The sequence below is a fragment of the Protopterus annectens genome, chromosome 10.part0 (genome assembly GCF_019279795.1).
Source record: "Protopterus annectens isolate FY-2018-M chromosome 10.part0, PAN1.0, whole genome shotgun sequence".
Taxonomy (NCBI): Eukaryota; Metazoa; Chordata; order Ceratodontiformes; family Protopteridae; genus Protopterus; species Protopterus annectens.
Window position 1 is genome coordinate 1,777,456,611 of NC_056744.1, and position 14,752 is coordinate 1,777,471,362.

General features: G+C 41.6%; 1 protein-coding gene across 1 annotated transcript; it reads right to left on the reverse strand.

The window, feature by feature from the left end:
- Nucleotides 1-1,763: 1,763 nt before the first annotated feature.
- Nucleotides 1,764-7,075, reverse strand: LOC122814006 (claudin-6-like). The gene is made up of 2 exons (XM_044086589.1): nt 6,944-7,075; nt 1,764-2,547 (listed from the first exon to the last, which is right to left on the reverse strand). The coding sequence occupies exon 2, from the start codon at nt 2,526-2,528 to the stop codon at nt 1,893-1,895; it is 636 nt and encodes a 211-aa protein (XP_043942524.1). The 5' UTR covers nt 2,529-2,547; nt 6,944-7,075; the 3' UTR covers nt 1,764-1,892.
- Nucleotides 7,076-14,752: the final 7,677 nt, after the last annotated feature.

Consider the following 14,752-nt stretch of genomic DNA (forward strand, 5'->3'; position numbering starts at 1 on the left):
TGCATTAGAAAATGCAACGATTTTAATGTTGTTTTGATTAGACTTTGTTTCTTGCACCCCCCCCCCCCCCATCTTAGTCCTTGTCCACCTGGATGAATGCATAGTTGCTCACTGCTTCTCTAACTGCTGTAAATTATACAGAGGGTCACATTGTGATATGAAAGCAACCTGGTACTTGTTCCATTGTTAGTTGAGCCCCCCCCATGCAGTAGCTTTAAGTCTGTATTAATAGGGTCTACCCCCCCCCCCCATGAACCACCCACATTAGGGATACAAGCTCAACTCTTTCCCTCCTGTTAATGGATTCTGCTACTTACACCAATACAGGGTGCAGAAATTGGATTCTATCTAGGATATAGAAGGTGGACAAGAGCAAGAATTTGCCACCTACATTAGTACAGGTAGGAAATTCACCTGCCATTTGACTGCAAACTACAGTGTCTGTTGAAAGGGAGTTGGGGTGACAAACAGAATCCCCTCCTCCAAGACTGTTGATGACCTGGTACCCATGCAGTGCATAACTGGCAAGTGGGAGGGAATTTGCCCACATCAACTGCTGGTATGACACCAAGTCCAACATCTTGAAAAACCTGAACAGGGTGGTGCTCATGAGCAGGGGGGAAGACTAGTCCTCAAGCCTGCAAGTTATTTGCAGGTGTCCTCCAGCAACAGAGCCCATTGTTAAATGCATTTTTTTTTTCACATTAGTCACAAAGAAGGGTGGAGATGTGACCTGCACCTCCTCATTCAAATGAACTTGGGATCACAGGAGATTAGGGTAGCCCCCCTTTGGATGAGCCCCATTTAGTGGCTGTACTAGTCACAAAAGCAACCAAAAGAACATACGTTACCCTTCATCAAGGGCTGCTCCTTAACTGCACAAGAAAGTTTGCAGTTACAGTAGTTATGCAATTGGTAATTATGCATCACTATAGCATTTTCTGCAGAAGAGACTGAAAAAATCCTATAGGAACAGTAATATTTTGCAAACATTTCTGTAAATTATTCTTTTATAGAATGGTCATATGCAGATATATACAGATTCTCATATCAATAAACCTGTACAGACTCACAGGGTGATAGCATATAGAAACAGATGTCCATAGCTGGAGGTAGCAGAACAGAGGATGCATGACTTTGCATCAAATAGACTCACTAGAAGCTGCCTTAGTATCTTGCAAATACTAATCCATGGGAGAGTCTTCCAACCATGACCTTGTGGCTTATTCCCCCCACCCCCATGAAGGGATATCCAAGTTACTCAACCCTTTGTGGCATTTACATGCACAAGCACCATAACAAGCCTTTTCTTGCACTAAGCAGGCATGACTGCTGCTTCGTGGGACTGAATGCTGGGTGGTAGCACTCCCATTTAAAAGTCTGCTCCAACAAATCAGGCTAGAATCCCCGTCTGTAGCCTAGGCATTATGCAATTTGTTGGGCAGAGCAAAAAGTGCATTGGATAAGCTATACTGGACAATAGCTCATTTCAGACATATGCAGGCTCAAACTCCTGCTTTACCACAGAGCAAGACACCAAGTGGACTGGGACAGTAACAAGACCCATAAGTTTAGATATGCTAAATTACCTACTTTAGCCACTTAGAACTGTCAACAGTAAACAAAATAAACTGACAGCTTGCTACAAACAGCTGGATAAGCTGACGACCTCACCAAGTTCATTTGCTCCTACTAAGATAGCTGCTTCACTTGAGATGCACAAGTGAGACCAACAAAGTTTACCACCTTTACTCAAAAGTTAGTAAAAGAAATTCTTTATTTCATCCTTAAAAAAACAAGTACTCAAATTCAGGTAAATACAAGTAAAAAAGTTTAGCATAAAGAACATTACTATCAGTGTCATCTTTTGCAGAGTTCATGCTGCTAGTTATCTAAACATAGTTCTTGGTGGTGTAGTTACTTTGTGGTTGGCCTGCAGTGTACCTTGCAGAATACTCATTTCTCTTTGAAGGGCAGGTGCAACACAGTAAGGCACCCCCCAGTAACAGCAATCCTGCTCCTGCCCAACCAATGTAGAGGGAGGCCCCCAGTTCACGCTTCTGTGCTTCTGTCACTAGGGGATTGTAGAAATCTCTAACTATAGTGTTTGCAGTCCAGCAGACTGGAATGAAGGTCAGAACGCCAGAAATTATAAATATTACTCCAGACACCAGAGTGATGCGAGCCTTGGTGGATGCTTCCTCCACACAGTTTGTGCACTTAGCTCCCACGATGCCAATAAGGATAGCCATAACAGCCACAAGAATGCCAATGACAGTCAAAGCCCTAGCTGCCTGCAAATCCTGAGCCAGTGCCAGCATGGAGTCGTAGACCTTGCATTGCATCTGTCCAGTGCTCTGCACAATGCAGCTCATCCAGAGACCCTCCCATATGACCTGTGCTGTCACAATGTTCTGACCAATGAAGGCAGTGACTCTCCACATTGGCAGGGCACATGTGATGATGCAGCCAACCCAGCCAATGAGGGACAGTGTCATCCCAAGAATCTGCAGGCCTGTAGATGCCATCTCTTCAGCTTTGGCAAACCTAGACAAAGAAAAAAAAGACACATTAGTACACTGCATGAGCTTTTACAACTTTTCAATTACCCCCAGTTACCCTTCTCTTACAAGGCTCAGTAACTTCAAAAAAAGTGATTTAGTGGCTGGCAGGCACTGCTTAATTTCTAAGCCACTAGAGCAATCACTGCTCTTTCCAAACTTCAGAGGGCTTTTAAGTGTGCTCCTTGTGCAACTTCCTTGTAAATCTTTGTGGATTAGACAAAGTTGTAACCTAGGATTAAAAAAAATAAATAAATAAAAAAAAAGTGCTGTTCCAAGTGGCTTGCTACATTTGGTTTAGAGAAGTGGGTAATTGGTAATAAGGTGAAGTTTTGGTCAATTGGGCCAAGATGAGCCCTTTTTCAATGGAAGGGCAGGGAGAAAGTCTACACCTACAAAAATATCAGCAAGGAGTACAAAGTTAATACAGTAACCTACACAAACACAGCAGTAGTTAATACAAAAGTGAGAATAAGCATTACCTCATGTGGCAGGCAGATTCATACAGAAGCCAAGGCATTATAGAAAAGATGTAAAAAAAAAAAAAAAAAAAAAAAAGAGTAAAGCAGACTTGGTTGGGAGAGAGGGGGGAGTGGGAGTCAAGGGCCTTGAGGGAAAACACAGATCAAAACATGGAATAAAAACCAAACAGCTTGCAGACCACTCCCTTGCAACACTTCACTACTGTGTAGCACATAATTGGGAGGATGTTAACCAAGCAGGGATAGAGAATTCTCTGGGGTGGTTGTAGGCACATGGTTTACAAAAGTCAGCTACAGGAAAGCAAGGACACATTCATATGAAAGATGTAAAAAGTTGCTGCCACATTTGTTTGCATCTAACCTTGCTAGAACAGGCCTGGCATTGTTAGGCCTTCTCAAACACAAAATTATGAAATTCAAATGTATAAAGTTGTTCATTTTTATATAGTGACTGACCACCTCATATGTGCTAGGCCACTGATCTGACTACTGTGTGCTTATGATATGCAGAGGAAGTTTCATTCACAACCCCAGATTGTGATTTTACATTTGTTAACCAGTGGTACCAAGAGCTGAAAAGGCCCTTTTTCAGAGGTCTGGGGAGAAAAGATCCACATAGAAAAGTTAGATACATATAGATATGGTCAATACACACAAATTATAATAGACATGTTCTTACAGTGGTATGCAGCACAGTTACAGTGGAGAGAATACATTTAAAAATAAAGGTAATTAATAGATTTAGCCAGTGTTTGTGAGCAAGAAGTACTCTAGGTTTAATGTGTACTGCAGGCTTGCTTATTCCAATAGGAGAGCTGGGTTAACCCCACTTTCCCCCAGCATAAAGCATGCAAGGCAGACAAAAAACATGAAGTTCCTGCATGTTTACTTACACTACTCTAAGATTTAGAGACATTAGCTATGGCAGAAGTAACCTCGAATAATCAGTGCAAGTCCTCCATGCCAGAAGTGGCAATCATTTCACCTAGGTACCAATACAACAGTGCTACCAACTTACTGCTGGTGCCAATGGCTCATGCTTCCAGCTATGGCAACATGTAAACACCACTACTTGCATTCATCAATTGAGTAAAGCCCATTAAGGCAGGAAAGTGCAAACCATTACGAGAAGAAGTTACACCAGTGTGTTGTGTAGCACAAAGTAGTCAAATGACAAGCCTTTCCCCATACCATGCAGTGTCTCACTCCCTTAATACCATGCACAATGTCTCACTCTCAACAGCCATATTCAAAATACCATTTACTTTCAGAAACTATACAGTGGCCACATGCAGATCCAGTCAAGGCAGCCATTCCCTTGCCAACAAATAGGTTGACTTGCATTACCCACCTTATCCCACAAGAGGGGACTTGCAATTAGTACAATTTTTAATTAGCAATACTGCAGAGGAATGAATATGTGCAAAAAACCTTAATACAACCCCCCCCCCCCCCCAACACCCCTAATTCCCAGCCACACCAAACTTGGGACCATTTGCCATGCCAATGTATCCCAGTCTTCCAAAAGCCTCAAATGGGAGGCAATGGCTTGGGGTACCAAGTTACAATACACCCTAAGTCTACAACACTAAGGAGCTTAACATCTAAAATGTTTGGGGCACATTCCCTTTAGACAATTCATTTCTTGCCACCACTTCATAATGGTTCTATTTAGCTTTAGGGCACCCACACTAGAGGGGAACCACTTATGCTGCAAGGTGGTTTGTCTCCCCACTCTTGGAAGAGATCAGAGTTGATGCAAGGGAGCCAAGGAGCTTTTAAACAGCTTTTTATGACACCCCCCTATTTCACAGCATTAGTTTCATCATGTCAGTTATGCTATGGAGTGGTCAAGTCCCAAGTCTGCCACATACAATAAAGGTGTTCAGGGTTCACTGAGCTTTTGTACAAAATTCTCATCTACACCACCCTTCAGCAATCACTATGCTCTATATCCAGCAATTACCATGGCCTATATTGAGTAAAACTGGCCAGTCAGCATGAAGTGACCAAACAGCCAGCTTACAGGGGCACAAGATGCCACAACTGTTCCTTAGTTATACGACATGCAAGACTAGGACAACAGCTTCTCAGGAGACAAGGCAACTACTATGCATGACAAAATGCCTGCAATCCAACATGCTTAGTTGCACAATTCCCAAAATATGCATATACACCACACACTAGCAGTAGTTAAGCAGCTTGCATAGAATCACAGCAGACATGAATAGAATCAAACCCTGGACCATAGAATACAGCAGCAGCAACAGCATTAACAGTTGAGCCAGGTCCAAAAGGACATTGTCACTAAACGTTGTGCAACTAGATTTTGTACACAGACCCTGTACATCTCATTTCAACAAGAGACCCAACATTATACAGATCAAAACCCCACATCCACACAAACAAGGCTGGTTATTCCAAAAGGCACTTGAGAGGTGACATCCCTCACTTTAGATTATACATGAGCCATGTGGTGGTGGGGGGGCTACTTGAGAAAGAAGCTTGGATAAGTGGTGCTGATAAGAAGCCTGCATGTGCACCCCCTCCCCACCATTATATCTGGCAAGAGATACAAGTGGCTACCAAACTTATTTCCATACAATCTGCCATTTCATTTGTGTAGTTTTTAGAATACTTTAGGGCAACTTCCAACTCCAATGGGATCTGCCATTTCATTTGTGTAGTTTTTAAAATACTTCTTAGGGCAACTTCCAACTCCAATGGGATAGTCCCATCTTGGAGACAGCCTTTGAGGCCATTTACAACAGTTTACAAACAGCAGTTCTAACTGTGCACAGGTTTACTCCATTGTCTGTAGCTTTTAAAACTAGAGACTATTCCTGTGGAATTAGCCTTCTTACCTCAGCTTAACCACAAAGCTAAGATGCAAACATGCTAAAGGACAGCTTTTTACAATATTACATATTTGCAAATGCTGGGGGTCTGCAACAGCAGCAAAAAGTGTTTGTAATCCCCCATTATTCTTTGTATTTAACAACCTTATGAAGTAGCGGGGGAGGGTGGAGAGTATGCATTCCTGTACTTGGTGATCAGTGACTCAGCAGGTGTTCCAGGACAGTAACCAAGTGGTATTTAAAATGTTAATGCCACACAACAAAAGCCAAGGTAATAGGGCTTACAAACAAAAGAGCTTCCTGTAGGAGGTGGGCCTCATTTGCAGCACATTCCATGTAATCATATCAGACTTCTGAAGCCATACTGACCAAATAAAAGGAGGTCCCACCCACCATAGTAGCCCCCCCCCCTACCCCCGGGGAAGCATTGCATCTACAAAATGCTGCCACCACTAAATAGCTAAAAACTATACAGCTAGGGAAACTACACAGGGAGCAGTTTGGATTTTATTAACTTCACATTACACCAGTAAAGAATCACTAGTCAGCACATGCTGGGAGGGGATAGTGGGATGTAAAGCTACAATATTCAAAACCAACTACCTACAATAAGTTGGAGGAATACAGAACTAGGTGACCATCAACATGTGCGATTCAAAACTGCTCAAGCCACACACCCCCAAATTAAAGCAAGTCATAATCAACCCAATGGATTTAGGCAGCAACATGAAGATGCTGGCTTCTTTAGGTCTTAGCAGCTGCTGTTGCAGAGCTACTAACAATACAAAGTTAAAAACAGAATACATTTAGAATCTACAAGATCACATTAAACCTTTCATACATCTGTAAGATCAAGCCCAGAAAACAGACAAGAGCCTAAAGCTTCCTAAAACTTTAACTTGGAGCCAGCTTCCACTCTATTGAAAACAACAGGCATACATAAGCTTAAACTAGTCTCAGTCACTGAGCCAATATTAGACTTTCATACATTATTTTAATAAATACAAAAAATAGTACACTTTCTAATTAAATAAAAACTCACCTGCTTAATTGAAGAAAAAAAGACAAGTCTAGAATAAACTCCACCAGCAAAGAAAGGAGGGAGGGAAAAACCACAGGCTATAATCAGAGAAGTGTTTCCCTTACAGATTAGGTTAACTATTAGCTAGGACAATTCACTCTGGGGCACTTATAGTGATCATCAAATTGTCCCTGACATCACTTCCCCCACCCCACCCCCTCCAGGTGAAACTCATTCAATGAAACAAAAGAACCTAGGGTAATTTTTCCCCTCCCCAAGCCAGCAGAAACTCAAACTGTAGTTTCTAGTGAAGCTACAAGCATGGCCTGATTAGAAAAAAAAGTAAGGATTTATTTAAACTAAGAGGTATGTACATCTACCTCAGTGGGCATTTATTTAAATATCTACCTAGACGTATACACCACTGTAGACCATCACTAAATTGTAGCCCCTTCAACACCATATAATGAAAATGCTTTAACCATTCCACATGAATCAACTCCTGCCTGCAAATCCAGCCCACAGCATCGAGTCTCTTTACTAAAAGTTACTTAACATGTAATAAAAGAACAGAGCAGCACAACTGCATCGCACATGCGTTGTTATATGAGTTTCATATAAACAGGCCTGTATTTATGTAAACACACTTGCACTGCATTTCTGACAGGTGTAAATATGTTTATTTGTTGTACATGTGTGGTGGTCCAACTCTTAGGTTCATAGGTTCATACTAGGCTATCTGCCCTAGGGCATTTATAAGCCTAGCCAGAGTGTGTGTTGCTTTCACCACCCCTTAGGATGAGAATACTATACCCATTAGTTGTTGTGCCTCTGTCCAGCAGTGACACAGAGATGATTCCCGGGGTAAACCTACGATCTCCCATCCACTCGTCAAGATTTCTCTTGAACAGAGTCAGTGAGGGGCTCTGCCTCACATGGACTAGGATTCTGTTCCATAGTGTAGGGAGTCTCTGGGTGATGAATCTGTCCCTCCAGCACGTCCTATTTATATCCGTGTTGAGGTTTAAGTCTCTTGCTCTTGTGGCTCTGGTGGATTTGGATTTTTTGAGGTGGAGCATGTCCATTAATTCCGGGTTGGACATGGCCTTGTATGTCAGGCACAGATCACCTCTGAGCAGACGGTATGAGACTGAATAGAGCTGGAGTTTCTTCAGTCGGGCATCGTATGACATATGTTTGAGTCTCTTTATCCTTTTGGTGAGGAACTTTTGGGGTCTTTCCAACTGCTGCAGGTGTCGGGTAAGGTACATTCCGAATGGGGCGTTGTACTCAATCATTGGTCTGATAAGTGAAGAGTACAGGGGTACAATGACCTCTCCTGATCTGGATGTGAATCCCTTCATGATCAGGTGGGCAATGTAGAAGGTCTTCCTAACCACTTTGGCAATGTGAGTGTCAAAAGAGAGGTTACTGTCAACTTGGGTCCCCAGGTCCCTGATAACTTCTTCCGTGTTTAATGGATTGCCACCTATGTGGTAATTAGGGGTTACCTTGTTTTTCCCAAAGGGTATGACTATACATTTTTTGGCATTTAGCTTAAGGCCATGGCTCTGGCACCAGTTATCCATTTCTATGAGACCTCTCTGGATGATGTCTGTGTCTGATGGAGTGTCAATTATGGTGCCCAATTTGCAGTCATCTGCAAATTTTGTCAGCCACAATCCCCCTATGTTTGCCTGCACTTCAGAAAAATAAATGCCGAACAAGAGGGGGCCCAGGACTGAGCCCTGTGGGACACTGCTCGTGACCGGCTTAGAGTCTGACATGGCACCAGCAACTCTAACCCTGTGTGTTCTGTCCTTGAGCCAGTTTGCAACCCATCTTGTGACATATGGGTTTACATCTAAGCTGGTGAGCTTTTCTATGATGCCCGAGTGGGGTATTGTGTCGAATGCTTTTGCTAGGTCAAGGTAGGCTGTGTGAACTGCCTTACCCTCATCAATGGCCTTAGTGACTGCCTGAAAATAGCAGTAAACTGGTCCTTACAACTGGTTGCCAAATAAATAAATATATACTTATTGCAGAAACAAATTCTCCCTTTTCAACAGCTGTCTAGGTAACTTGCCTTAGTTGTGTAAAAATGCATACATTCTGTTGCTTGGTTTAATAATACCATTTATTACGTTACTAATCATATCTTATTGCATAATATTTATTTTACTTGGTAATTACAAGTGACCTCATCTCTAAGGAACACTTTCAAATATAGCAAAAGCAGAGAAAGGCATACTGTTCATACTGTTTTTTGTAGAAAAGTGATGCAAGGAGTAACAGGCAATCTGTAGTCCAGTTTACCTGAATTTAGGGTATGCAAACAAGGGTGGATAATGAACTTTACTAAAGCAGTAACAAAGAAGCAAACAGAAGTGTAAAAAGGGGGAAGTAAAGTTGGGGAACTAACTGATTTTCATATTACTTTACCCTACGCATGCACACACTCTCACACTTACAAAGGTCTGAGGGTAATAACTTCTTGTGCCCTCGGAAATTGAGCTAACTGCCCAACTAAATCTCATTTGGGATGCTGCTTCTGTGCAGTTACATCTTAATTGCAATACGGTCCTGTTTTGCTATTTTGACACAGCAAAAATTGGAGGTTCATGTCAGAAAAGGGCTCACTGATGATCCAGTCCAGTACGAGTCCATTCCATACATCTCAACTGTCAGATTTTTGCCTCATATTTTTGGTCGATTCCTTATAAAATTTGTGATTTACTGGATTTTTTGGTAAGTCAGCGAGGACTGAATTCACTAAGTAATGACAGGTATTTGAGTGTCAGACTTCATATCATTCGAACATTGCATGGTAACACTAGATCTTTTAGTCTAGGTTTATGAGAGCAATATTTGAAAGTTGTTCCTATTTTTGTTGCTTTATCCCCTCATTGTTTTTGGCTTTGTCCAGATTTATTGTGCTAAGAGGTTGAGAGGTATGGTCCAGTCAGAAGCATAACTCTAAAAAAACTGCTGATAATGTTTCAGAGTGGCCTCATATTGAGGATTGAAGTCACTAAATAATGACACATTTTTGAGCTTCAGATTTCATATCCATCAGAAAAGGCATGCCAATACAAATCCTGTTACTCTACCAACTTTCTAAAAGCAATATTTAAAATATATCCCTGATTTTGGACATTTGCCCCCCACCCCATATTGTTTCTGACATGGTCTAGAATTCTTGCACTAAGAGGTTGAGAGGTATAAGACGTAAATAAAATTGCATAGATTATGCTCTGGATTTAATTAGTGCACCATGTATGCTTTCTGTTCATTTATACTGTGTAGGATTCAGGGTGGCCACAGTGGTGCAGCGGTTAGCGTTGCCACCTCACAGCAGGAGGTTCTCTGATTCGATCCTCGGCTGGGGTGCCTTCTGTGCGGAGTCTACATGTCCTCCCTGTGGTCGCATGGGGTTCCTCCGGGTACTTTGGTTTCCTCCCACATCCCAAAGACATGCTGTAGGTGGATTGGACACTCTAAATTGGCCCTAGGTGTGAGTGCGTGCATGTATGTGCCTTCTGTGGAAGGTTGGGAGCTGGGCTGGCAACTCGATACCATAAAACTCCACTGCCAATCATGAGTGGACAGGTGATCCACTGTGACAACCCCTATCTGGGAAAAGCCGAAAGAAGAAGAAGAAGAATGATTCTCATTGCTTTTTACAAGGTGCAGGCTATAACGGAGAAAGAAAGGGCTTGATGAATAAAAAAAAATTTCATTTGATTTAATTTACTTACTGAATAAGTGAATTGATCCATAATGTACCATTTCAACCACAATGTAGGCTACAGTTTAAAAAAATGGTTATTTGCAGTGTTAGTTGGGGGGGGGGGCTACACCACATTTGTCCAATAGCTACTCCTAGGGCAGGAAGACAGCAAGTGCAGTTTTCACTGAAATTAAGGCACGGTGTGTGAGAATGACTTTTGTATGGCTTCAAAGAGATTCTGGCAAACCATCTTGTTCTTTAGTGTGTTGGGGGGACCAAGGGGGTTGCATTTTCAAGGCTTTTCTCAGCAAGGGTAGAGAAGTGCTTGCCTTGCATGGGAATACTACTGATAGGTGAAAGGAACATTTTGAGTTACTCCTGGACCCAATAAGCATGCCATGCTTTAAGGGACTTGGGCTACAAGATTGGACTGGGTCCCTTTCTAGAGATAAAATCATGTGGCAGTTAAACAGTCAAAAAGTGGTAAGGCAGTGACCAGATGAGATCTGGGTGAAAATGCTGAAGGCTGTGTATATTTTGGGGTGTCATATTTAAACAAAACAGGGGTAGTGTTTCCATTTTCAAAAGCAGGGTTAGGAGAGTGTCTCCCAATTAGTGGGATTGTCCTCCACAGGCCTTCAGAGAAAGCCAGTGCTGGAAAGGAGATGCCTGATAGTTCATAGTCTTATTCCAAAACAAGTCAGATTCCATCTTGGTCATGGAACAGCAGCAGTTGTCTTTGTAGTTGCATTGAAGGGATTGTAAGAGTTTGCTAGTTCTGCCTGAATATGTTTGCAGACTTGGAAAAAACATATCACTGCATATCCTGGGATGTCTTAAGGGGGGTGATACAGCAAAAGAGGGTCCAGATAAAATATATCACTACATATCCTGGGATGTCTTAAGAGGAGTGATACAATAAAAGAGGGTCCTACGAGCACAACTCTGACACTCAGCCCCTGTATTTGTGTAGCAAGAGATGTGCCTGTATTCTCAGTGCTAAATCAAATACATGCGGGGCCTGGAGGGTTATAGGACTCCACCAAGGGTGTGTCTAGTCAGCGTCTGCCATGTTCATGATTTGCATGGGCATCTGGAGATGGGAGAACACATCTCTGTTTGCAGACGATATCCTCTTGGCCTCAACTGACTCTGATCTCTGGAATGCACTGGTTCAGGTTACTGCTCAGTGGCTGTAATGAAAATCCTAACACTCATACCCTTCAATGCTAGGGTCATTTTTCTGTCACAGAAGAAAATGAATTACTTTCAGCAGGTAAGAGGGGGATCAACCATCTCAGACACATGAGTTTGAGTATCTTGGGGTCTTGATGAGTGAAGGTTGAGAGGATAATGAGGACAAACCTGCGGTTGGCTGTAGGTAACAATACTGGTGTTATACTGGACTTTGATGGTGAAGCAGTAACTGAGTCAATGGCTCAAGCTGTCAGTTTGCTGCGGATTTTATGACCCTATCCTCACCTCACGTACTGTTACAAGTTTTAGGTATCGACCGGAAGGATGAGATCACAGATGCAATTAGCAGAAGACATGACATTCCCTTATAGAGTTTTTGGGCTCAATCCTGATGACACATGTCTATCTGAAGCAAAATCAAGCCTTCTAAAGTTAAACATGAACTGAAAATTATCATCTATGTAAAGGACAACAACAAATCCTTTTATAACTGGGTCAGAAACATTAGAAGCAATACCCAACACTGCACTGAGATAATACATAACAACTCAAAAAGGGTAAATAGGGTAGCTCACCTCACCTACATGGTTATCCAATTGTAAAATGAATATATAAAACCACATATGCATCCCCAGAGGATATTGCCAACGTATTTTATTTATTTATTTTACATTTGTTGACCGGGATAGTCCGACTGGATACATGTCCATTTTCAGCGGAGGCCCAGGGAGAAAAGCTCCACACATACATACAAAAACTGTTACATTAAACTTAGTTAAAAACGTTGTTACAGATACAAAGAGTCATATTAGCTGATACATTTAGCTCTGACTCTACAGTTCTATCTCACCTTACCTTTACCCTGCATATTAATATGTTCACTCCCCCAGCTCACCTCAGAGCAAGTGAGGACATTCCACAAGGCCAAAAACACTAGCTGCATGACTCCCGACAATGTGTCGCATTGTTTTCTTGTCAATATCAAGCGTAGCCTTATAGACACTGCTAAACCAATTCACTTTCACCATCTCCACTGGATTCATGCCTGAGGTGTGGAGAACTGTTGTAGTCATGCCTCTTCTATTGCCTAACCAGCCTCATCTGTAAGGCAATGGAGAACATCATTATAGACCTTATTAACAAAGACATCATTAGTCCACAATCCCTTGACTCAAACCAACCTGAGTTCAGTAAAGGTACATCCTGAATCCTAAACTTAGAGGATTGCCTTCAATGAGTCACTGATGCATTGGATGTAGGCAAATTGGTTCACACTGCTTACCTGAACCAGCGAAGGCATTTGACAACATCCCACATTCTGGCATTACAGGTAAGCTAATCAAACTAAGTGTAAACCCCTATGTAGCCCAATGGATAGTAAATTGAATCACTGACAGCACTGACTATATTAGTACAGGGGCATGCTGTCATCAAAACAAGTTCTTTCCAGCGGTGTCCTTCAGAAATAGGTCTTCTCTTTGGTATTCACTTCACTCATATCAAGACCAATGTTAAGAATCTGTGGCTGAACCAGTTTGCATATAATTTCAAACTTGGAGCTATCATAAACTCTCCATCTGACTGCCAGATTCTCAAGGATAGTCTAAGGCATAGAAATAAATGGTGCCATGCCAGGATTGTAGCCTTATGCAAAATGACAAGAAATAGTGTTCTTTAGCAAACATTGGTGCCTGTATGCTTGCCATATAGATGACAGCCTTTTCAAAACTAACACAGTTATTAGAGACCTGGGCACTTTCATTGAAAATGAACTATCCTTTGACCACTGTGTCTCTATTGTCATTATGGACTAATTTTATCTAGCCAGACTGATTACCAAGGGTAAGGACATTGGCAAACATCTGCTTTGTACACTATAGCTTACACATAACAAGAAGGAGAAGGGGGTAGCAAAAATACTAAAAAAAAATCCTACTTTTCTTAGGTTTCTTATGCTCTCTGTTGCTGGCTGCTATTCAAAGTGATAAAAGTAGCTTTCAATTTTCTGAGGCACCTTGGCCTCATAATGTAACAGCTCTATTCAAAACTGTATTATGCGTCTGCTGTAGTGTTAAATCCTTCTAATACCTCTTTTTGTTTCAGTAAGTGTCCTGATTAGTTAACAATAAAAAACTATAAATAGTCTCCTGAATGAATGAATGCAAAATATCCTGATTAGTTGTGAGGGTGGTTTAGCTAACAGAGGTTTGACTCATTAATTTCTTTGGGAGAAGAGCAGACAAAATGCACAGCAATAGTGTGGAAGAGATAAATGGATGCTGTACTCTGGAGGTCACAGGGAATTTCATGTCAAGAGCCCATCTTTTCTTATTTTCAGCAGTTTGTCAGGGTGTTACAATACAGTAATTAGTAATAAAAATAAATAATAGAAGTGCAGCTAATAACTCTCTATCGACCTGTCAGCAAGCTTAATGTCAAGTGCTGACAAGCTAAAAAAAAAAAAAAAGAACGTGAAATCAGTGAACCTTTAATATTAGACTTCTTCTTTAATTTTCTTTTCTTTTTTTTTTTGCAGAGGGCAAGCTCCCCTGCATCACTCAATTTGAGGTACAAACCTCCCCCATAGAGTTTATATACACCAAATCCAAGATCACCATACCTCAGAGAAAAGGGAATATTCTGGGAAATGGCCCTCTCAGACTTGGTACCATGTAAGTCTGATTTTTCGACCCTTCAGCCTCAGTGTTTTGAACAGTTACTGCAGTTTGAATGGATTAAATCCCTCTGTGATCAGGCTTGCATTTATTTGCTGGATCATTCACTCTAGTAATTCCCTTCCTTTTTTTTTGTTCAGTTTTCTTTAGCTTCCTAATTGTTGAGTTAGAATCACAAAGCTTGGGGAATAATAACATAGTTTAGGTGTATGTTCATAGGTAGGTACT